Here is a 25,424-nt window from a genome sequence, read left to right on the forward strand (position 1 = left end):
AAATGAACTAATTTATAAAAATTAAAAAATATATAAAACAACATACACGACTTGCTAAAGGTAGAGGCACCTGATTATGGACAGGCGCAAACATGTTTTGTTAGATCACAACCTTCCCCCTTTACCCACATCCAATATAGAATAAACAAGCATATCAAAACACGAACAATAAAAATCAGGTTAAAAGAAGTTCGAGGCCTCAGAGTCCGAGGCCGACTTTAGAATAAGTCACAGAAGACCTAAGTAAAATGGAGATGATACATAAATTAACAAAGGGCTACTAGCAGTTACTGACATGCCAGCTACAGATCTCAATTAAACTGATTGAAAGATTTTGTCTTCGTCATATGAAATCAAGCGCTATCCTTCCCGTTAGGTGTTTAGTATCATACCATTATAAAATATATGAGAAGAACATAACCCGTACCATGTCAACAACTAGTTTTAGAATATTTCAGATGCAAAGACCATGTTTTATACTTTAGCAGAAGACGAATTGAGTTTTTAATCTAATCCTGTTTGTGATATTTTTAGCAAATCCAATTTGCATTACACAATTCAGTATACTAGCACATACGATCGACTGTAATCAAGTTTTTTTTTAAATCATCCCAGGTCCGAAAAGTTATCACTCGTTACCACTCATCATTGTTTTAGCTGCTAATCAAAGATGGAGTCGTACTGTTAGTTGTACTTGAGACAAAAGCGTCGGAAATATTGAAAAGACGAACGGACGGACGGTTGATAAGATGAACGCCTGTTTGCATAATACCTTTAAATATTCAATAGTATTATTGTGTTGCGAAAGAGTGGTATTTAACATTTTTGTTCAAATTGGATCGAACTGTCATTGAAATGGTTAACTTGCTACGCATCATCGACTAGAATTTTTAAAGCGTTTTGTGGAATATACTTCCTTATGCAGTAAAATGGAATTCTTGGTTTCGATAGCATTATTCTTGATTTTGATACATGGTTTGTATTTATTTACAAATTATAATTGCATACACCGAATATAAACAATTACATTCTTTCGACCAATTCAGTATTAATGCAATTCTTTCCAAGATGTTCGTGCATCCCATCATAATCTCAGACTGTCGAATATTAAAGGAATTTGTTGCTCTGATTATATTTTAACGTTCTGCAATTTAGAGTATTCTGCGTTACAACAATGATATTATGTAGGAATATTAATCTGTTCTTTAATTCTGCTAGCTATTCCTGTCCATTCTTGACCTTTGCGCTTTACATATGCATGACCAAATATTTTTTTCGGAGTAGTATTTATACGTTTGTAATCGATGCTTAGTTCTTCCATATATATTTTGATAGCTTGATCGAATTTTCCCTGTGTCTATTTTTGAGGCCCTTTTAACTATCAATGTCTTTTTTCTCTTTTGTTAAAAGGGCACTAGCTGTCAAATTCATTGTCACCGATTTGACTCAAACTCTCATATTTGATTTATAGCAATGTAAAACATTTATCCAAACTATCAAAAGTCTAAAAAAAAAGGTTACAGAGCATGGGGTAGATAATATATAGGTTCGTTTCGTGTGTATTTTAGTCCAGATGCCATCTAATTACCTATCGATTTGACCTCAGATGACCATATATTAAGCGATGTAAACATAAATAAAGGTATGAATAGATTAAACCAACATGTGCCATTGGATTTTTATAGGTCTGTTTGATTTTATTTCATAGTTTAAAAATATATGTTTCTCATTGTTTTTAACCGTATAAGAATGATTTTATGTGCATCGAGTTAGTAATCAAATGATTTACCGTAGTTTCACTTTCATTGTTGACATTCTTTTTCTTTAACATGTTTAAATAACCAGTACACTTACAATGCATGCGTTGTCAATCTCTAGCTAGGGGTAAAATTGAAGTTCACATGAATACGGATTTAAAGAGGTCGACTCATTCACTTGCAAGTGAATTACTAATTATCAATGTTTCTTAGCGTAATTTGACAAAATTGAACCTTTTTGGCTGCAAAAAACAAATTGTTATTTCACTATTTTACTTTCATCATTGATTGAACAGGAAAAAATCAAACTTTAGATTTTTTATATATCTCGTAGCTAGTGCCCCTTTAACATTTTGTTCGTGTCGACTTTTATTTTTGATTTATTTTACCGTCTAATGGCGGTGGATATATTGATGGATATACAAACGTATATGTCTTTGTTGGCTAATTTTAATCGGTACTCAATTGTCTATGGTGTTTTAAATAACGTTTTGAACGCTTGTCACATGACTCCAACAGTTCTATGATGTTAAAGTTGCATTGAAATTGGTCAAGTTTTCTTTTATCTTCTGTATTTCTGCTCTCTTCCATGTCGTTGGTTAAATGGTTGCATGCCAATCTGATAGGACGATATCATGGTCAATGTTTCATATTAATTTAATAGTTTGACGACTTATCACCCTAAATAACACATACAGAAATATTATTTTTGCAAGTTGTGCAATTTTCAGATCGACTTGTTAAGTTTGTCGTCAAAAACGTTTAGTAACAAATTGCAAGTGTAACACACCTACTCGTAACTCATTAAAAATGTATTTTACTTTAGCCACATGAGTTTATTTTTAGCTTTGTGAATTCTTGTTGGTATTAAATTTATATCTCCTAAACATGAAAAAACAAGATTAGAATCTGAAGCGAGATGATGCATCAAATTTTTTTGCTTTATACGTTCAAAACAAAATAGTCAACTCAAACATACCTAAACATAAACAAGTGTAATCTACTTTCTCTTGTCGATGAAAATATAGCTCATTTTAAAAGTTTCCCAAAATCAAATAAATGATTTCGAAAGATCAATATTTATTCGTTCTAAGGATTTTTTTTCCGTCGAAATTGATGCTTATGCACAAAAAAATCCACTTGTGTTTGTACCTGTCACAATTGACTGTTTTGTGAAAACGTCTTTAATTTTCAAGTTTACAGATAGTATTATATAAATCATTAGAGTTGATAGAATTGCGACAAGATAGATGTCACTAGAATTAAAATTACGCATCTCAAGCATAAATTGCATTATTTGTGTGTGTATATATATAAGCAACATTTTGAAATCGTAATAACAATCTTGCATTTTTGTCCAGTGTGCAACACTCTCTTAAAGAGAAATTATTGGTGTAAATGGATAAAATATCTATTCTATCGGTTTTTAATGCACACAATAGATATTATACTATAAGCTCACAATCTTACATATATTATCATTTGAAAGCTACCTGCTCCCTAAGTATGAATGTATAGACTCTAACGAAGAACCTATAAACATAGGTAATACAATAAACTTCTGCTGTGCGCTCCAACAAAAATTGGGATCTTCAACAGGAAGATCTGGTGGTGTGGGAGGTGGGTCAAACATGTCAAATGCGCCAATCATCGAGTGTCCAATTATGTTCCTACAGGGAATATATTTTTATTAACTTTGTATATAGATTTCGGTAATCAAAACTATACATGAATGTCAACTGTAAATTTATTTTTCTATATACAAAATCATTTATGGCTCAAAATGCAAGATCTTTCTACAAGCTAGTTTAAATTTGATGCATGTCGAAGTGTATCTTGTGGGCATTTAACTGTATGGTATACATATGTTCACATACTGAAATTATTTGACGTACATATTGAAACATATTATGATTTAGAATCACGAAATAACTTTACCTTGAACGTCGGAGAATACATATACAAATTGAAATAACTCATATTTTCGTCAAATAATTACTTTGACCTGACTATATCATGTATTGATTTTTACCTTTACGTATTCTTCAAACAAATTTTAAAATTGTCAATACAATTGGTATATTTAAAATGACAACTTGGTATTGTTAGAATTGATGAATGGGTGATCGTTCATGCATTTATAGTTTACATTGATTCTGTCCTTTTACTTCACTCGATCTTTAATACTGAGTTGCATATTTTAAAACTTATCTTGCTACAGAGAGAGAGCATCATATGAAATGAATATGCATCTATTTACAAAACATATGTATATAATACACATGATACAGTGGTTTCAAAACAATATAAATTTTTGCCAGGATAACTCAAATGTTTATTTACCCACTTTAGGAACTTGCGTTATCTTTTTAGCTCTGACTTTTTGTTTAATTTGCCCAACAGTTTTCTAAACTTTGGTGTATTAGCACGATTAACATGATTCTAATAGTATTTTTGCAAGGTATAATCTTCTACTGGCGTTAAAAGTGGACATTCTAGAAGATAATCGAATTCGTTTCCAATGCTACCAACATAACAAAGACGACTTATTCTATCATTTCTTTTCACATTATTCAACCCCTGTCTCTATTGGGAGTCTGGTTTGTGGTTCTATATCTACATAAAATGATACTTCCGTTTGGTTCGAAGATACCAAAATATTTTTCAAAATTTAAATTCTAAATGTCCTAATTGTATTGTCAATACCCATGCTACATCATTCTGTAAACACCACATGTTTCTAAATCTCCATGACAAATATGTTGTTTTCCCTCAGATGCGCTTTTTTGAATTTCAAACAAAGATGAAGAACTTGATCTGTATTGGATATCTGAACTACATGAGTGTCCTTACGAACAACGTCATATTGCTGGGTTTTCCAAGTACTTCACGAAACCTTCCAAATCATTACCATCAATTTTATCAGCCATCAAAGCCAGGCATCAAAATTATTGTGCAAATGCCTATCCTAGAGGTGGCGTGAATCATATGTGGATACAAAATATTCCAACGGTCTTTTAGAGTACTAACAATCTAAATAAACTAATCATAGATACCTAGATTGAAATATTGTATTTGCGCCAGACGCATGTTTTGTCTAATCTAAGACTCTTTTATCTTGCAATAGTATTCAAACATTTGACTTTTTCTACACTTTACACAAGTACTCCACACTCAAAGCTTTAATACAAATTGAAAGAATTGGTATTGCTCTTGATAGCACATAAAAGAATGGCGAACGTAGCTACAAGTATCTCGTCTTAAGGCAGGATAAATCCTACTCTGATTCAAACAAAAATTCTTTGACACTGACATTATCAAGATGCTTGATTTATTGATTGACAACACGTTTGGCGGACGTGTTTTTCAACAAACTATCAGCATTCCCATGGGAACCATCTGTGTTTCTAGTCTTGCCGACTTGTTCCTTTATTCTTTTGAAGATGACGTCATACAGGAACACGTTAGAAAGGGGAAAAGAAGTTATAAGTACCCTTTAACGTTTACTTTCCGCTATAGAGATGATGTTCTCTCACTAAATAATTCAAAATTAAAACTTTACAACAAAAAGAGATTATTTCAGCTTCCCCAATGTTAACTTTATACTTTTTTAGCAACATTCCCACAACGCCTGCTTATGGAGTGAATTCACCTCCTTATTGATATGATATTCCCGGGCTTGTATTTTCTATTACGATTTCTTAACTGAGGGTTGCTGCTCAAAAGAACGCTATTAAACCATTAATTCCAAATAGTGAAGTTAAAGTCATCCCTTCGTAAATTTTAGGGACGCAATCACAAGTAGGTTGACCGTAATAGATTACTAGTATCCGTTTCACAAAAGATACCGGATATGTTCCTAATGTCGTTAACACAATCCCGTCCACTTTCCACGAATATGACCTACCGAACTAGACTTGGTACCGTTTTATTTTTATCATGGGTAACACGACGGGTGCCCATGTGGAACAAGATATGTTTACCTTTACTTCAGCATTTGAGAACTACCTAATTTTTTGTAGGGTTCTAGTTGCTAAGTCTTTAGTTTTTTTATGTTGTGTTTTGTGTACTATTGTTTGTCTGTTTGTCTTTGTCTTTCAAATGAATCTTCTGATGTTGAACTAGTGAAAAAAACTAAAACATAATTGTTATTTCATTGTAACATAATATTCATTCATTCTTGCACATCTACTAGTGTGAAAAATATGCTTTGATTTATGCAGGGCTTTTGAAGTACATGTATGTATTATCATTATGTTAGGTTATCCAAAAATGTTTTACATGTATTTTGTAATTTAGAGAGTCAACACCATATGTACATAATCTCTTGTTGTATTGAAAGAAAGTTCATATAATTATTCATTATTGAATATTTTAGCTATACCAAAGCTCCAAACACAAGACGGAGGTAAGAGCTCAATTTATATACAGGTAGTGAAAAGTAAAACAAAAATCCTTAATTCGATTAATGCTTTTTTTGTGCTACTGTTTAACCTATCATACTGATATTGTTTAATACAATCTTTACTTAGACTTAGCCTTTTTATAGACAGCCTTTATGTAAAAGATATACACCTCTGATATATAAGGGGCCTTATCCCCGAAACATCTCATTTTCATAGAAAAAAAAATGATATTCACCTTTTCCCTCGATCTAAAAGACAATTAGTTTTGCTAAAACAGAAAACGGGTTATTATTTCAAATATTTAAGATGCAGCAACACCTTCTGAAGATGTTTTGTAGTTTTGGATTTGGATAGAGATCTTAATTGTGTCTATTTTTCTGTAATAAAATTGATAGTTTATCACAGCTTATATATGGCAATATGAATTCCTGTAGTATCTTCTCTTTGTCTGGTTTAATTGAAACAAATCTGATCTTTTCGCTGATAAATGATAACATTTCTGGTACCTTTTGTTAGCTATGATTCGTGTGTTTCTCTGCCCTTAATTACTCCCATTTATTTGAATTGTAGTCCTGTCATGTAAAGTTGTCATTTTAATGTTATGTTTAACATTGCCATTAAAGCGGAAGGTTTGGCATGCCACAACACCAGGTTGAACCCACCATTTTTTTCTTAACATGTCTTGTACAAAGTCAGGAAAACTTCCATTGTTATATTATAGTTCGTTTATGTGTGTGTTACATTTTAATATTGTGTTGCTGTTGTGTCATAGTTCTCCTCTAATATTTGATGCGTTTCCCTCAGTTTTAGTTTGTAACCCGGATTTGTTTTTTTCTCAATAGATTTATGAATTTCGAACAGTGGTATACTTTATCTATGTAAATTTTCATATACATTTTAGCTTTATGTTAGTTATACTGCTTGTAAAATTATCCATTAATCACAAAGTGCTATAGAAACGTCTTAGCTGCTTAATATTTAATGAGTATGATATCACAGGAGTATGGTATATATAGTACATGTGCATAATTAGGATGAATTACGAATGTTTTTTGTATTTCATTTTGTTTATTGAAAATGTATTGAGGACCAAATTTGTAAGGGCCTAAAAAACATCATATCATGTGTAAATTTTGAATGCTCGTGTATGATCCAAACGTGTAAATATGAATGATGTAATGTTATATGGTGAAATTGTGTATGAGTGTACGGTCTATATGGCGTTTTGAGGTTTACATCATTCAAGGAATAATTTAAAACATGGTTGTTGTTTGCTTTGATTTCTCGTTTAGACTAAATTAGAAACGAATATAACCTCTTTCGCCTGATGATGAAATAAGTATGTCTATATATTTTATTTTACATTTTCCTTTCACAGAACTGGGTCTATTCTCTGTTGTATTGATTTGATATCGTGTATCATTTAACCAATCGTAAATGAAACCTGAATAAGAGTATCCCAAAATAAAGTAAAATAATTAAATTAACAAATACTTCTGAAAAATAAATAAATAAAATCTTACAATGATTAATGAAAATGCAAGCTTTCGATACCGTTTCAGAAAATATGAAATTGAGTGTTCTTCTTCAATGTGATACAGCCGTGTTTCACATTTGAAGAAGGATAGCTCTTATCAACTGACACATCTGATTGCTATCCAAATTATAATCCGAAGACATATTGTTCAAAGTTTCATTTTTTAAAAGTTTCCTCTTGTCATATTCAATTAATTTAGATTGCTCATTCGCATCTCTTTAGTTTCGCGATTGTTTGGATTTAAACTTTTTGTTCTCCCTTGACCCAGTACAAATAAATTTATAATCCTGTCTGACAATGTATCCCTTTATAAACAGTTATAAAGTGCTAATTTCAATTTTAAGTGTCGCGTTTATTTTGTAGATCAGGTATCAATCAGAGTAGATCCCTTAAATGGAACTGCTATTTACGGAGATCTTCATTACAGTATTTCATGTTTTATAACTGGATCTTCTGCCAAATTTTCGTTTTGGTCAAAGAGTTCGATCAATGGTGATACAACAACATCAACAAAATTACTTTTAGGAAACAAATACACCGTTTTTATATCTTTTAATGGTGCTGTGACATTAACTATCACCAACATTGTGGAAGAGGACGAGCAGGACTACTTCTGTAATGCAAACATTGGTGTAGGGTTAACATTACAGACACCATCAAGGCTAATTGTCAATGGAGGTACGTTTTGAGTATGTGTAGAATATGGAGTATATGAGATTTATCTTAAAGTTGGTGTAGTAAAACTTATCTGATAATTCAATATATAAAGAGATAATGAATAAAAATAAGAAAGGCTTTCTATTGAGAGATTTACTTAGCTTAAAACCAAGTCTTATCCCCCATTTGGTACCTAGGAAAATGCCTCTACGAAGTTAGGAATATGACAGTTCTTATTCATTCGGTCGATGTGTTTGAACTTTTGGTTTTTACATTTGCTAAAGAACTTCCAGTTTAGAATTTTCCTGAAGTTCGGTATTATTGTTATTTATTTTTTTACAAATGTGTCCAACCTTATCATTCATGATAAGATACATGTCAAATTGGAAGTCAGTGACGCAGTTTCGTGCATATATGCTGTTATGAATAAAGTAGACATATGTTTACCGCATTATTTGATTTTTTAAATTGTAGTTGTATGACCATAATTCTTTTGTGTCCTTGTGAGATATTTTTCCTTATGATAAAAAACAAACGCATTCATTCTTGTTCAGTACCGAATTTATTAAGCCAGATGTCATATTTGGAGCAAACTTTGTTAAACCTTCCTATATATCACCTGCAATCACCACGGTGTTTAGTGCAGGTCTTTTTGTGGATTTTTCAGTTATCTGTCTGCTTTTAAGCTAACTGGTGAAATAGACCAATTGAGCTGTTTTTATCACTTGGTGTCTGTCGTCCGTCGTCATCTATCATTCTTATCTTTGTTTCCAGTCGTCGTACATCATCCGTCGACGTCATCGTCCTTTAACCTTTACAAACCTTTTCCTCTTGAATTAAGTTTGCTAATCGAAATGCAGTCGACTGCTTATAAGAGTTATTGTTCTTTGATGATGATGTTGAATATTTGTCCGTTGCTGCCTCATATCTTAAAAATTATAATATGTAGATAGAACCTTTTATTTGATACGCAAAATGACCAGCAAGACAATATCTACAATTCAGACAACATAGAGGAAATCAGTATATACCTAAGAGTTATAGACCTTAAATTTATGTTTTTACTATTTTGTTTTCTGTTTTGCCTAGCTTATATGATAAAAGATATAAAAGATAAATAGACACTTTTAATTGACACATTCACATTTTCATTATCAATTTTACTTTTAATCGCAAAAAAAAAAAACAATCAACAAAGCAAGATGTACTAACAAGTCTAATTTTGCCGATATAATAAGTATACTCTCAGTCTTTGTGTAAGAGAGTGCTTTTAGATGAGGATTTGGTTTACCCCCTTTTATGCTTTGGGCAAAACTTAAGAAACTAAAGAAAGTTAAAATTATCAGCAAAATAAGAGATCAACAAAGCAGAGATTTTTGCCATTATTTCCGTTCTCGTCGATGTTTGTTGAATATACACATAAAACCAAGATGAGGAACACCAGCTCTTTATATTTCTTTTTTATGTGTTATAGATTGTTAATTGTTACATAGTTTTTGATTTTCATAAACGTATGAATTTTGGATTGTTCTGATGTTTCTCATTTCTTTTCCTCTTTTGCCGGGAGTCGTCGTTCTATTACAATATGTATACACATTGCACAAAGTACAATCACAGATAAAATTGCAAAGAAAATCAGAAAAAAAAAAAAAAAAAAAAAACAACCCAAAAGAAGTCAAAAACACCTTAAAGATATGAATACTTTATTTACTAGTTTGTATTAAATTGTATTTGTTTGATAATTATAGATTATCGTTGATCATCTCAACGAGATTGTTTTTCTCGCTTGAGCTGGTACAGCGAAAGTGAGAAAAGCAATCGAGTTGAGATGACCAATGATAATCTATTTATCGCTATTTTACCTATGACGACGTTGTCAATTTCATCATGTTCATGTCAATTTCGTTAGCAACGCCACGTGGCCTCCTTAGTTTCTAGTGATAATTATTCCATCTCAAGCGAGTAGCATGATATGAAAAATATCACAAAAAAAGATCAAACGAAAAATGCACAAAATAGCGATAAAGAATTTTACTTTCGTTCTACATAAATACCTAAAACTTGAGTGCTACACCTTTAAGGTGTGTATATTTAGTTAACTATCAGAGACCTCAAAGATAAGGAGATGCAATATGAAAACTTTTAAGATAGATATCCACCATATGAAATAAAGTGGATGTAAGTAATTGTATTGCCTTCAACAAGAAAAAAAAAATCCACACCGTATAGTCGGCTATAAAAGCTCATAACACGAAAAATATGAAATACAATTACGAAAAGTTGTGGTGTTATCTATGATAAAAACAATTTTTAGAATTATCAAATATGACACATATGAACAAATGTCAAGTACTGAAATACAGGCTCCTGATTTGGGATCGACACATACAGAATGTGTCGGGGGTAAAACAATCTTTCTGAGTGCTCGACCCTTTCCTAATCTGGAACATTGTTTAACAGCACAACAAAAGAACAAAACTAAAGTTTATCTAAAATAATAATCCTGGATTTACTCCTTCATTTTTGATCAAATATATAAATTCATTGAGAGAATAGATTTTATGCCAGATTTAAGTATTATTATGTGCTTTTTTTCTTGGGGATATATTAATCAGAGAATCCATTATCCTTGGACCTTATAACCTACTGGGAACAATATCATCTTCAAGATATATATTCAATGATTGATGTTATGACTAGTAGTGGCAAGTCTTCTGTTGACTCGTTTGATTATCAAAATGGGAAAAGTCTTCTGTTGACTCGTTTGATTATCAAAATGGGAAAAAAAACTTGAAAAGTCACTCTAAGCGTCTTGGATCAATAGACAGTACATGCAATTTTCGATTTTTTGATAGCATATTTGACTGTTAATAACGTTTTTTTTTTGTAAAATAAACGTTTTATAAAATTGTTTATTTTTACGCATTTCGCACATGTTATGCATGTATTCTATCTGGAAAAATCTTATATTCGGAGATTTCAGTTTGATAAAGTGCAAATATAATTTCCTTGTTTTTGGTTATACCTTTATTACTCAGAGGACTGACATGGTGCATAATGTCTTTTCAGGTCTATCAATTGTTGTTATTTCTCCATCCAATGCTGATGTCCTCCAGGGACAATCTCAATTTATCACATGTATTGTAACTGGACAACCAGCAGCTACAGCAATAAGATGGTATTTTACACCAACTGGTTCTAGGCTACAAAACACATTAAGCATGGGAAATTCTGCCAAATACTCTGGTGGTAACACTCAGAATCCTTCGTTAACAGTACTGAACTTCCAATTATCTGATAGTGGATACTATGCGTGTTCTGCTATAAATGCTGTTGGAACAAGTATCAGTACAAATTGTTCTCTTAGATTCATTAGTAAGTATATATCTATTGACGTTTTATATTACATTAATTCAAATATTGATTGCAGTACAAAAAGAAATATTGAGAGTGCTACATAGCAGATTTAAAATTTAGAATATGTTTCCAAGATTCAAAAAAGAATATATATCATTTTTTACATGAATAATGTTTAATAGCTATATCAAGTATCTAGGAATGCATAAAACCATTTTCTAACAACACAGACAAAATTAAAATCTTGCAAAATGGCCACACAAAATTATTGTCAACTTTATATGAAGGACCTGGTTTCTTAGCAATGCCAAAACCTTATCACAATAGTGAATTATAGTGATCTATGAAATGAACTAACCATAAACAGAATATTTAACATTCTATATTTGCACAGATATCTATTAAGTAGATACCAAAAGGGACAATAATCTAAATGTCTAAAAGACCATTAATACATTTACCACACATATTCAACTATTTAAATAACAGCTAACAAAACACTCCAAAGAAACTTGTACTAAAGAAATACGCACTCAGCCAACTTGATTGTTCCTGAATGATAAACAGTTCCTATTACCTTTGTGGTACCCGTCGTGTTGCTACTAGCAAATTATTTTTTCTATGTCTGTGATTAATCACTAACGTATAGTCAATGACAGGATAGCTGCTACATTGAATGAAACATATCAGTTGTCATCAGTAACACATATGTATAATAACGTTCAACCGAAACACAAAAATTTACGAAACATTTTGGATTCGATCGCAATTGATGATGTCTTTGTTGTCTGAAAGTGCGACTGACTAACTACAATTAATGTTTGGAAAATCTTGATAATTTTGTACAACTGTTGGGTCGAAACTAATGCGCATGAACATTTTTCTCTTTAGTATTAATCGTCCAGCACTCGTGTGGTGTCATTAGATATAATTTATATGTCGCCTTGGTCTGCAAATTTATACCCATCATTATAAGTTTTGTCTATCCTCAAGAAGATATAGCGTTCCCAAGATCCGACAAACTTTCGTAAATTTTTGCATATTTTGTTTTTGATGGAATTGGAATTTCAACTTTGTTGACTGCAGAACCATTTATGAACGTTTCTTAGAAAACAAGATTGATTCTGGGAATTTGCTGTTGAACTCAGGAATTTTAAATAATTATCTTATACATGAGAATTGTAACCAAATTTTTTTTGAAAAAAAACAGGTGTCCTTGATATTACTGCATCATTGCCAAAGCATTCAGCTATAGCAGGCGATTCTAAAGTTACCCTATCCTGTACGATAAACGGCACACTACCAGCTGTTGAATGGGACTGGACAAAAGCGAAAGTAGATGGAGGCAATGTTGAAATAATAGCTCAGGGGACAAACAATGCTAAGAGACAAATTATGACTTCTGCTACAAATCCTAATTTAAATATATTTAGCATTACAGAAAACGATGAGGGTATTTATACATGCCGAGCAAACAACGGGGAGCGGCAGTTTATGAGTCAACCTGTCATACTAGAAGTTCTAGAAGGTAAAGTCGTTAGTACATCTATTTCAGATTTCACATCCGGTCTCTAGTGATAAATAAGGTTCCGAAATATCATTGTAAAGGATATGCCTCCTTTTATCACATTTTATTTGAATCAGGAATTCACAGGGCATTATCAAAATGCTTCAAATTAAATTATATGAAGAAATTGAATATACATATATTTTTTATTAGAACTACATAGTTTATTTTTTTTTATGTGTATTTATTAATGAAAATACCTTTAAATTAACGAATAAATAAAATAGATATCCCCTGCAATCTGTTTTTTTTTATCAAACACAAAAAAGATGAGAAGACAAAATTATAATTGAACAGTATTCTTGTTATGGCAGATATAGTATCTTACTTGTTTATTTATCTTATCAAATCATTGCGCTTTATGTTTCTTAAGGACCTTTTGTTTCAAAATATACATTTCATAATTTCACTGAAATCACTTTTAGAATTAAAACCTAATCGTGTAAAAAGACAATTTTGAAACTCGTATACTGATACATGAGTTATACTGTAAATTCTGAGATTATTGTAAGGTTTTTATTATTGCGAAAAATACGACAGAGTTGTAAACACTCGCATTTTAAAATATTTTACATGAATTTAACATGATTTTGATGAAAATTGTAAAAAATTAATATCGCATTCAAGTCTAAAATAAAATCACAATAATAAATGCACGCAATAATTTCTGATTTTACAGTATACGAATACGTTATACAACTAATTCTTACCAGTAGATCTTTTTTTGTTAAAAGCAGTGAAAATAAAGCGTAGGATACCATGAAGACATTCAAACATATAAACTTTTAGAAAAACGATCAAGTACACAAAACATTCATAGAAAACAACTTAAAACAAAGCATCTCCAACCCTACCTTTGAACCGGGGTTTATTTATTTGTTTCAAAAGGTTAAGCAATTGGTAGATTGATAGGGCGTTTGAGTCTTGCTAAGTACTCTGATTGTTAGTGGTTACATATACAATCAGATTGATTTCTCCGAATTTCGATATGTATCATATTTTGAGAATGACTGCAACTATTCAATAAAGAACTGTTTACCTTTCTTTTTTGCTTTTATCAGGGGTATCTTTTTTACGCGACCGTTAGCCTCTTTTTTTATTATATTTGTTTGCTTTTTTTATGATATTGTAATTACTTGGCAAAGCCTCGAAGGCTATATATAAAATTGAGAATGGAAATGGGGAATGTTTCAAAGAGACAACAACCCGACCATAGAACAGACAACAGCAGAACATCACCGACGATCCTCCAATGCAGCGAGATATACCATATGTATCTTTTTATTCAATAGTGGAAATATAAGCTAGAGGCTAGGTTTTCATCGATATGGTCATCATATGTAATTGTAAAATCAGTTAGAAAAAAAAATAATGTTGATTATGATGATGAAGATGATGGAGGAGGAGGAGGAGGAGGAGGAGTAGGATCTACAACGTTGATTTAAAGTTCTAACTGAAATCATTGATTTCTTTTAGCATCTATCAGGACAGCTCCAGGTGAACCTGAAATCAGTAGGCCATCAATTATTACGATACCAACAATTGCATATCTGTCATGCAGTTCTACAGGAGGAAATCCACCACCATCTGTAATTTGGTTAAGAGATGATATTGCAGTTTCTTATGGCACTAATACATCTACTAGTGATAATACTACAACAACAACATTAATTCTTAAAAGATTTGATGAGGATGATTTTGAGGTATATGAATGTCAGGCAGCAAATGGCTTCCTCCAGAGACCACTTGTAAAGACAACATATCTTACGTTTAACAGTATGTATTGTCATTAACTTGAACAAGGTATGTTTTTATTTTAAAATTGGGGTCATTTGTATGCTTCTGAGACAAGCGTGTCGCCCCTCACTAGTATTATTGCACAGTATCATAATGACGGGATGTATACGTACAGAGCCACGTCATATGTATCAAATAAACATAAAAAGGCATGTAAAAAAAACACATTTAATTTAGCAAAAATGAAAGACAAAAATTATAGAAGAATACAAAAAAATAATTAGAAAAATATCAAAATGAGGGATTAATGAGTACAAAGTGATGTCTAATGGATATCACTAAAACAGACTAAATAGTAAAAGTAATATACATAAAGACACATAAAAGAATAATATAACACGTTATTAAGACGACGAACAACGTCCGTATCCAAAATCTATATTTTAAGAACATCAATAAGAAACTCCAGCATACTGATCACTTGTTCCCCTGTGTAGCATGTCTTACCTTTTTATTCACTTTTCATTAAATATAAAGTATGGTATTCTAAAGTCCTAAAGTCCTAAAGTTAAAGCGTATACTACCTTTTTTATGTTAAAAAGCATTGTGGATTATTTCTGTTTACCGATTCTTGAATTTCACATAGGAAATGGTGGCATACAGGGTCGAAAAATCAAAAGTTTTGAATTTCAGACAAATACCGAGATTTAAAAGTATTCAGAAGTTCTTTAGAGTTTTACTTAGAATCCGCTTATTGTTTACACCACTACGCGAGTAGACAGTGTCACAGTATTTCTGAAGACTATCTTTTTTTGTGAAGCTTATGTGTCTAATACAAAGTAAGCCCTCCGATTTGTTGCTTAATGTAATGATCATTGAAGCCACGAAGGAATGATTATTCGCAAAAATCTCTTCCTTGTCAAATGATATGCTTGTGTATGTGGGATAACCCGAGTGCTAATTTATTCCTAATTATATTCTGGAAATGAGCAGTTTAAATTCCATTCCAAACAAAATTGATTAAGACATACACAGAGACAACAACTGCTCATTTCCAGAATATAATTAGGAATAAATTAGCACAAATTTAAAACTGTAAAAAGGTATTAACATTACTACACTATTGGTAATATGGAGTCAGTGATAAAAACGATTCATTGTTGATGTAGCTAAAACGTACTGAACACGCCATAATTTATGTATATCTGATCTAAAATGAGTATATCGAGTATAGTTTATTGTAAAATTTATATATAAACAACAGTTTTACATAAAAAAGATAGTTTATACACATGAACTCCCGTGGAAAATACACTATGTATCAAAACATGTACTTAGAATCAAAAGCGCTATTTCGCTCAAAACATAAGACGTTTTAGTCCCTATTGCCAACATCTTTAATAAAATTCAATAAAACAAACAATGATTGTCTTCTGTGCATCTGATTGACGTTATTTGTTAGAATTACTATACATTTTGATTTCGGAATTCAAAAGGGTGACATAACCTGTCAAACATTGCTCGTGTTATTGGTCTACACATTCGTCTCGAATGTTCAACTTTTATAATTGGTATGTATTCGACGTGATTTTATCTGTATTGCATCATAATTATCTTACTGTCAAAAATGACGCAGGTAGACAGCAGGTAGATCTGTGTCTTTTTGTTGTTGGGATAAACTAGTACCCCCACTCTGTGTAGTAAATGTATTTGTATCCATCTGATGAGTAAAGCCTTTTTCAACAGATTCTTATAGTTCATTCTTATGTTGTACTGTTACACCACTGTCCCAGGTTAGGGGGAGGGTTGGGATCCCGCTAACATGTTTAACCCCGCAACATTCTGTATATATGTGCTTGTCCAAAGTCAGGAGCCTGTAATTTAGTGGTTGACGTTAGTTTATGTGTTACATATTTATGTTCCGTTCATTTTTTGTACATACAATATGTCATTAGTTGTCGGTGCCATATAGTTTTACCCTTGTCCGTCTTTACATCATTCTGTCATTCCGTCATTCCGCAACAAACCATTATACAGACTTTTTTTCTAAACATCATCAGATATTGGGCTGATTTTTGGTAAGTGGGTATGTGAGTTAACCATGATGAGTAACAGATCAAGTTTAAGTTTCGTTCTGCCCCGCTTATTTTTGCCGAAATTACGGGCCTTGGACTTTGATAAATTCTTACAAATCACAGTTATACTGTCTTTTCTTCTAAACCGCTCAGATATAGACTGGTTGTGGATATGTGAGTTAACCATGATGAGTTACAGATCAAGGTTAAGTCTCATCCCGTCTGGTTATTTTTGCCGAAATTACGAGTTTTGGACATTAATAAATTGTTGAAAATCACAGTTATACGTTTTTTTGTGTTTAACGCTTTCAGATATTGGTCTTGTTTTTGGTATGTAAGTTAACCATGATGAGTTACATATCAAGTTTAAGTTTTGTTCCGCTCTGCTTATTTTTGCCGAAATTACAGGCTTTGGACTTTGATAAATTGTTGAAAATTACAGTTATACCAACTTTTTTTCTATACGCCTTCAGATTTTGAATTAGTTTTTGGTATGTGAGACTACCATCATGTTTGTGTCCACATGTGTTGTTGACATTGCAGATTTTTCAACTTTTTGAGAGGGGGTCATTCGTGTCGTTTTGACACATCTGGTTCTCGTTTAAATTGTTTTACATTGTCATGTCGGACCTTTTATAGCTATCTATGCGGTATTGGCTTTGCTAATTGTTGAAGGGCGTATTATGATCTATAATTGTTAATTTCTGTGTCTTTTGGTCTCTTGTGGAGAGTTGTATCATTGGCAATCATACCGTATCTTCTTTGTTTTGTAATCAATCGTTAATGAAACTTGTAATTAGACTAGAAAACCCGGCAGTTCGATAACACAGTATTGTAAACATATCAATTTTAACAATTACGATTCATATCAAATGTACATCGGTTTTACAACTACTTTTCTTAAATAGAATTAGGCTACCCTCCTGATCAACCCATTATCGCAGGATCACACCTCTATGATTTAGGAGATTTTATAACATTAGTATGCAGTACTACAGGAGGAACTCCTAAACCATCAGTAAATTGGCTGAGAGATGACAATATCATCACAAATGGTGTAAGTAGATCTGAATCCGGCGGAGTGATAACAACAAGTCTGAGTTTTACTGCTGGTTTGGAAGACCACCTTGACGTGTTTGAATGTCAGGCGGATAACGGCGTATTAAAGAGGCCTCTTTCATCGACAACATACATTGAATTATATTGTACGTATAAATTTGATCTGTTCATACGATGCTAATAAACATATATTATTTGAAAACACCAAAATGTGTTGTACCAGCTAACACTGTACTTATTTCAAATAGCAATACCGCCACTGGTTCACTGTTGGTCCCATTAAACAAAATTATTTTAAACTTAGAAAATGTTGGTATTTGATTTTACTTCTAAAATAGTTATCAAAGGTACCAGGATTATATTTTAGTACGCCAGACGCGCGTTTCGTCTACAGTAAACATGAGTCAATACGACATGTAGTAGAATTCTTACATTTTTAGGAGCCAGAATAATCCTTAAGTATGTTATCACTTCGAATGTGTTTTATTCCTGATTGAAACATTTTAAATAAATATGGATTTCATAGCAAATGATACATGATGCATAGCAGTACAGCTTTACCCTGTAGATAAACACTGCTCTTTTGATGTCTTGTGTGATAAAATGAATTATCTTCCTACTACATCTTTGAGATCTGAGCATCGATTGATTTTTGCCTAATTTCTCAATTCTTTTTCTGGCTTTTAGTTGTAAGATCAGGTTATTGTGACTTTCACTTGAACTGGTAACTATTGTAAAAAGTAATTTTATAAAATAGTTGGTAATATTGTGTATGTATTGAGATAAAATATGTTTCATGTGTCACAGACTGTCTTGTTATTTTAGTTGCACCAAAAGTGCCAATCCTTAATGGACCTACCAACCTAATCTCTGGAACCTCGGGAAAATGGACTTGCTCTTCAATGAATGGATATCCTCCTCCGTCAATTTCCATGAGGATCCAAGACCGTCTTTACACAAACGATCTTATCATTCTGCAGTCCTATGATGTTATTGATAGAAGTTATACATGTTATACAGTAACGGGAACATTAGACTTGGTTCCATCGTCTGACAAAAATGGACAAAATCTGTGTTGTGATGTTACTCATCTTTTCAATAAGAACGTACCCCAATCAGTGTGTCTACAGTTGACAATTAACGGTATGTTGTAAACTGAAATGTTTTGTTTTTGTAGAAAATGCAATTTGTAATTTTAAATCAATTAGAAATAAGCATAAAAAAAAATAATGAAAACTTTTGATAACATTTACTAAATACATTTAATTCATGATTCCGTTTGTTTCAAGACTCATGTTTATTTACAGCGGTTTTCAACTTTAACTCTTTTATTATTTTGTATTTTTAAAACAAAACTTTATGTATCAACATCATGTGAATGTTGAAAACAAATATCTGCATTTGAAATTGGAAAATTTGGCAATTTTAAGACAAACATAAAGACATTTTTGCTGATTTTATGTTTTTTTTTATTTTATTCTTAGAATGTGCCCACCTAGTATGAAATAATACAATGATTTAAATATTTGATAAGAAAATCGATTTTCAGTTTTAGTTTAGCAAACCGAAGTTATATGCAACATTATATCAAAATTAGTGACATAGTCAATTTAGTTTAACTTTACCTTTATTAAACATGAGATTTTTTTCCGGGTGTCTACAGGTTCTAAATTTTCTTTAATATTACAATTATAATCAATATATAAATTGCTTTAACTTTATTTTTTTTTTATTTTTCTTGTGAAATTTTTAATCATTGCCTTGGAAAAGTTTCTTTTAATTTGCAAAATTCTGACATGCAGTAATTTTTTTCATTTTGATCTATTGTAAAATATTTTTGTTTCTATAGTACCATTTTAATCAATAAAGTCATTTACATAAATATTGTTTCTATTTATCTAGGTTGGAAAAAAGGCATTTGTTAATATATCTTAATGAAATGGTTCCCCCAAATAATTTATCGACGAATAGATTTAAAGTTTTGTTTGGATGCTGACCTTTTTATCAATATTCAAATAAAATTCAGACAGTTTCTTTAAATCTGGAATATAATCGATGTTATCAATTTTCATATAAAAGATACAGAAATCTTTACCAAACTTGAAATAAAAAATAGTATAATTTTCCAGTAATTAATCTTTTGATCCACCCAATTTTGATAGATTCTATCTATTTATTTGTGTTAATTATTTTTAAATTGCAATCGTGTTGTTCAAAGCTGTTGCACTATTACATGTATCGAAACTGTTCGTTTAACCTGTTCTCGTTAACTTTTGAAGATCTTATAACAACTTATAACTTTCTTTCAGATGAGGAAGAACAGAACATCGTTGTGTACGTGGTTATAGGACTTGTAGCGTTATTGCTGCTCTTTGTATTAATCATTGCAATAGTTTGTTACAGAAATGGTACGGCTAAGCTAACAAGAAAAATAATCCCCAAGCGCTATACATGCTGATGACTTTATAATTTTAAGTATCCACAAAATTTTCTGATAGGATTTTTCGCACATATTTGTTTGTACATATTACATCAATTATTTGATTGTTTTATAATTAGATCAAAGGCACAGTTTTCTTTTCTCTCCAAACATTATTAAGTATTATAGGACAGTGATTTTGAATGAATGATAACGGAAATTTCACTTGTTACTGTTCATGTTTCCGCATGTCCTTTCGTCACACTTTGTTTTTTGAATTAAGACTCTTCAAACAGTAATTTCCCACCAACTACAGGCAATAAATCGTTTTTACAACATTTGGTAAATTCAAATGATACTATTATAAAGAAAGAGGAGCGAAAGATACCAGAGGGACAGTCAAACTCGCAAATAAAAAATATAATTACATTGCTATGGTTAAAAAAAAAAGACAAATAGATAAATAATAGTACACAAGACACTACACAAAAAACAAAAGGACTAAGCAACACGAACCCCAACAAAATATCCTCAAATATCCTCAAGGACTACATAAATACACACACTACTATTTAAAATAAGTGAAGATAGATAATAATTTCAGCCCAAAACTAAAGGAGAATGTGCAGACGAGGTATATACTAAAAAAAGACTGATTCTCGATTCTTTTTAGTTTAATTTCCCTTACGTTTATATATATATGTATATATACATATATTGATTCGATTTTACTGTTTTAAAAGCAGTAATACATCTTACTAATGTTATTTTTAATGTAATATATATAAAAACTAATCAAATTCTCCAAAAGATTAATCAGTATTAGATAATATATGTTTATGTTTAATAAAGGTATGTTTTGTTTTATTCTAGGATGTACAATAGGTCGAAGCAAAAAGCTTATAGGAAAACATATAGAGTGAGTACAGACATTGAAAAGCTATATGTTAAACTGTTAAGAACTTTATTACATTGCTTTTAAAAATTCTTGAATTCAGTATCTTGTTGTTAAAAGCGACCCTATATAGAACGACCTCTTTACAGAGGTCTCTCCCTGTATGTTGGTCGTCAAATGATACAGGGATTGACCTGACGACATTGTGCTCTTCTTTGTTAGAGCTATACTTTGAGTTATAACATTTACCATAACCTTGCGGATACCTGTTTTTTTTTCTGTTGACTGTTTGTTATTTACAATAATTCATTTACAAACTCACACGTGTTACTTTCCTATTTAACTCATTTTTATAATATAATTGATTGATATACATTATAAAATATGCTGTTGAACAGTGTGGCAAATGATGAGGACTTGGGTGTCTTATTTTAGAAAAAAACCAGTTTTACGCCTCAAATATTTTTCTTGTATGTTCTTTGAAGGTTAAACTGTACAACTATTATGCCTGTTTAAAAAAGAATACTAGCAATAGAGAACTATATGACCTACAATTTAATAAACAATTTTAACAAAAATTAGGCTGTCGATACCAAACGGAAATTCAAAACTCACAAGTCAAAGATAAACTGACTTCTCAATAGCGAAATATGTAATACGACGAAAAGACACACTAAAAAAACACTACATAAAAAAAAAATGGTATCTGACTTTTTTTAGAACTTTTAAAAGTCGATGCTCTCTAATTTGGTTTTTAGTTTACAGTCATTTTTTTACGAGCACATATGATGACAAACCTTACTATATTATACGCATAGTATATATGGCAATTGTTTTCATCAAGGTCCTAAAAAGGAAACGAGCTTCAGTGAGGATGTTTAATTGGTTGACTATAATTAATTAGCCTTTATATTTGAATCTTAAATACTCGACATATATTTACATGAAGGTCCACCTGAATTGTTGAAATTAGCATTTAGTGGAGTAAAATTGGTATCGTCAATTTTATGCATTCATACTCAGTTGTACGTATTTTACTATTCTATTTTAGCAGACAATACGAATCACAACAGACAACGATTTCTAACCAGTATGAATCTACAGGTAAACCAATTTCATAAATGATACAATCTTTTTATTATAATAAGAACTATAAAGTAGACATATTCTTTTAAGTTCTTTACAAGTGTAAAATGCTGGTTGCAGTAGTCCCTTCTTTGCATCTAGTTATAAAGCACGTGTCTTTAAAACAGACGAAATACACCAATGAAACATTTTAAATAATTTAGTAAAAGAGAAACTGACAAATAAACTCATCATAGATACCAGGATTGAAATTTCATCATTTGGCAGAAAAACATTAATATTTCAAAAATTCAAACTGTTGTTAACAATTAATTTATAATTATGACCATATCAATGATAGCGCATGTCAACACATATGTGTTAACTACTGGGCTGGCTAACACAAAATGCAAAGACAACACGCGGTACCGTTCCTCTGTTTAAACAGTTTTGCTGTAAACTTTAATTTCAGGTATACTTAAGAAACGTTCACTATTTAGTTTTAATTACATCATAAAGATGCATTCTTTTGTCCTCCTTTATTATAGTATATAAAAACAAGATACATAAAAGTTCAACGTAATAAGAGTTTCTGTGCAAAAGAATAAATACACGTATACATTTTTTGTTTCAGGTAATCGTGAACAGCGGAATCGTGACAGGTAGGTTGTTAATATAAAAGAAATGAAACAGCTAGAATGTATGAATGTTTAAATATTTAATCAATTGTTGGACGAACGACAAGGTAAAAACGTAAAAGCAAGGTTTCCAAAAATCCGGGCCGTATAAATACTGACAATTCCAGTAAGTCATACTTTGAAAATTCAGGTTTTACTTGGTTTTACCGGGTAATACTTGACAAAGCTTTACAATATGAAAAATGGCTTCAATATAATTCAGTGATCAGTTAAAAATACAATACTAATAAAAGCCATAAAAGCGGGAAGCTTGGCTAGCCACAAAACCAGGTTCAACCCACCATTTGTTTTTAAATGTCATGTATCAATTATAGAATGACAATAAACAGAAACGTTAAATGCCTTACGGTGGCCAATAATTCCTTATAGATCTACGTCATTTTGGTATCTGGTGGATAGTTGTATCATTATCAATTCTGTCCCATTTTACAATTTCATAAAGTATACAAATTGCGCTAAACTTGTAATATCCTTATATTAATTTTTGGTGAAATGATTCTTAATATTTTTTTTTATAAACCGTACATATTTAGCAAATTTTATTAAACGTATACAATGATAGAGCTCCTAACTGTTGTACCAATATTCCCGAACTAAATTTTTCATCGGTTTTGTACTTACACGAGGTACATCATAGGTCACATATAAGAATCAGGATATGCTTACCCTTCTTGAGAACATGAGATCATGTCCGCTATATAAATCGTAAAAAAAAACCAACCCAACAATGGTATATCTATAAATCTTTGCAAGCAATTTTTTGTTCTTCTTAATCGGGATTCGAACTCATGCTACTGATATATCGTTGCACCAAATCGCCGTGCACTATGCCCGGCGCATTAGACCAATCGAACACGTAGGTTTGAAAGAATTTCAGATTTCGGTGGTTTGGTAATGCCTTTGCTCGTCACTTTTTATCTTGCAAGATAACACAAAAGGATATATCAAAGTTTTAAATTTTAGCAACAATTGAACGTCGTAAAAACAATTCGCTTGTAAAAATTATTTGGTTGACAGTACTATATTTCTATTTAGCTTTTAGTAAAAGAATACAAATAAAAAGTAGACATAAAAAATGCATATCCAGTAAATGATATTGATGATGTTTTTGATTTTCAGAGTTTATTATGGATTGGATTCAAATCAAAAAGAGGAGATGCGTGTTTATAACATACCACGAGAAGACGACGATTACAATCATTATATGACGATACCTGGGGATCTACATCATACTTACTTTCAACCTATTAGCGAAAGCTCGTAGTAGGCACCTATTAGCGAAAGCTCGTAGTAGACATAATGTTCTAAATAACAACACATGAGATTTCAAGATATTCGCTAGATGTATACTTGGTATTTTGTAATACACGGACGAAATAAATTTTGAGCTATGTGTTTTTATTCATACTTAATGAGATTCAACTTTGCAAGAGCTGCAAGTTAACATGATGTTTATATTTATATATTTATATATCTTGGTCCATAAAATACATATCATTCTTTGTTCTTATACAGTTCTAATGTAGGCGACTGATACATGACATTCACGTACATTGTTGTTCAATTCGTGTCAAAACTTATGTTAAAACATTGCACATGTTGCAATGGAGCTAATTAAGTGATGTTTTGTAAATAAAATGTTACATTTCCTCCATACTTTAATGTCTGTGCATACATATTTTTGAAATAGAATCGCCGTTTGAAATGATGATTTTTTTTTCAGTCTTCTTTAAAAGTATTGTCAAAGCATAGAACAGACATACTATCAAAATAAAACTGATGTTTCCAGCTTTCGTTCTTCATTAGTGTATCATGTCCATCCTTATCAAGTTTTATAAGTTTGAAAAATGTCATGAAACATATAAAAATGCATTTATCTGAAATAAAAATACAATGAGTGCATCTTCTTTCAAATTCACAGTATGATATATATTGTATATTTCAAGTATAATAACTCTATCAATTTTACTTCTTTTAGATTTCGAAATAAAAATTTTACTAGAAAACTAAAGAACAACCATTTTACACAAACTTACCACTATGTATTTTTAACACTTACTTAAGTTTGACGTTATCATTTCATTTTTACGGAGCCCCGCAATAATATATTGTGCTTACAACTTAAATATATATTAAATTATATATATTAAAGCTGACGCACAACTGAAACATATTGTGCGCAAAGCTTAAATATA

The 25,424-nt window shown here is 31.2% G+C and overlaps 1 protein-coding gene across 1 annotated transcript; it reads left to right on the forward strand.

The window, feature by feature from the left end:
* The first annotated feature begins 822 nt into the window (after positions 1-822).
* LOC139503664 (neural cell adhesion molecule 1-like) lies at positions 823-25,018 on the forward strand. The gene is made up of 13 exons (XM_071293484.1): positions 823-975; positions 6,136-6,165; positions 8,064-8,378; positions 11,427-11,732; positions 12,925-13,242; positions 14,758-15,057; positions 18,002-18,298; positions 18,978-19,295; positions 20,462-20,560; positions 21,445-21,490; positions 22,518-22,570; positions 23,166-23,193; positions 24,349-25,018. The coding sequence occupies exons 1-13, from the start codon at positions 930-932 to the stop codon at positions 24,491-24,493; spliced, it is 2,301 nt and encodes a 766-aa protein (XP_071149585.1). The 5' UTR covers positions 823-929; the 3' UTR covers positions 24,494-25,018.
* The last annotated feature ends 406 nt before the right edge of the window (positions 25,019-25,424 follow it).

This window comes from Mytilus edulis, chromosome 14 (genome assembly GCF_963676685.1).
Source record: "Mytilus edulis chromosome 14, xbMytEdul2.2, whole genome shotgun sequence".
NCBI classification, from domain to species: domain Eukaryota; kingdom Metazoa; phylum Mollusca; class Bivalvia; order Mytilida; family Mytilidae; genus Mytilus; species Mytilus edulis.

What these genes read in the sequence shown, in the direction of transcription:
- LOC139503664 (XM_071293484.1), top strand. Translation starts at nt 930, where the DNA reads ATGGAATTCTTGGTTTCGATAGCATTATTCTTGATTTTGATACATG. An exon ending in CTTATAGGAAAACATATAGA is followed by an intron (nt 21,491 to 22,517) that starts GTGAGTACAGAC and finishes ATTCTATTTTAG; the next exon opens with CAGACAATACGAATCACAAC. An exon ending in TAACCAGTATGAATCTACAG is followed by an intron (nt 22,571 to 23,165) that starts GTAAACCAATTT and finishes TTTTTGTTTCAG; the next exon opens with GTAATCGTGAACAGCGGAAT.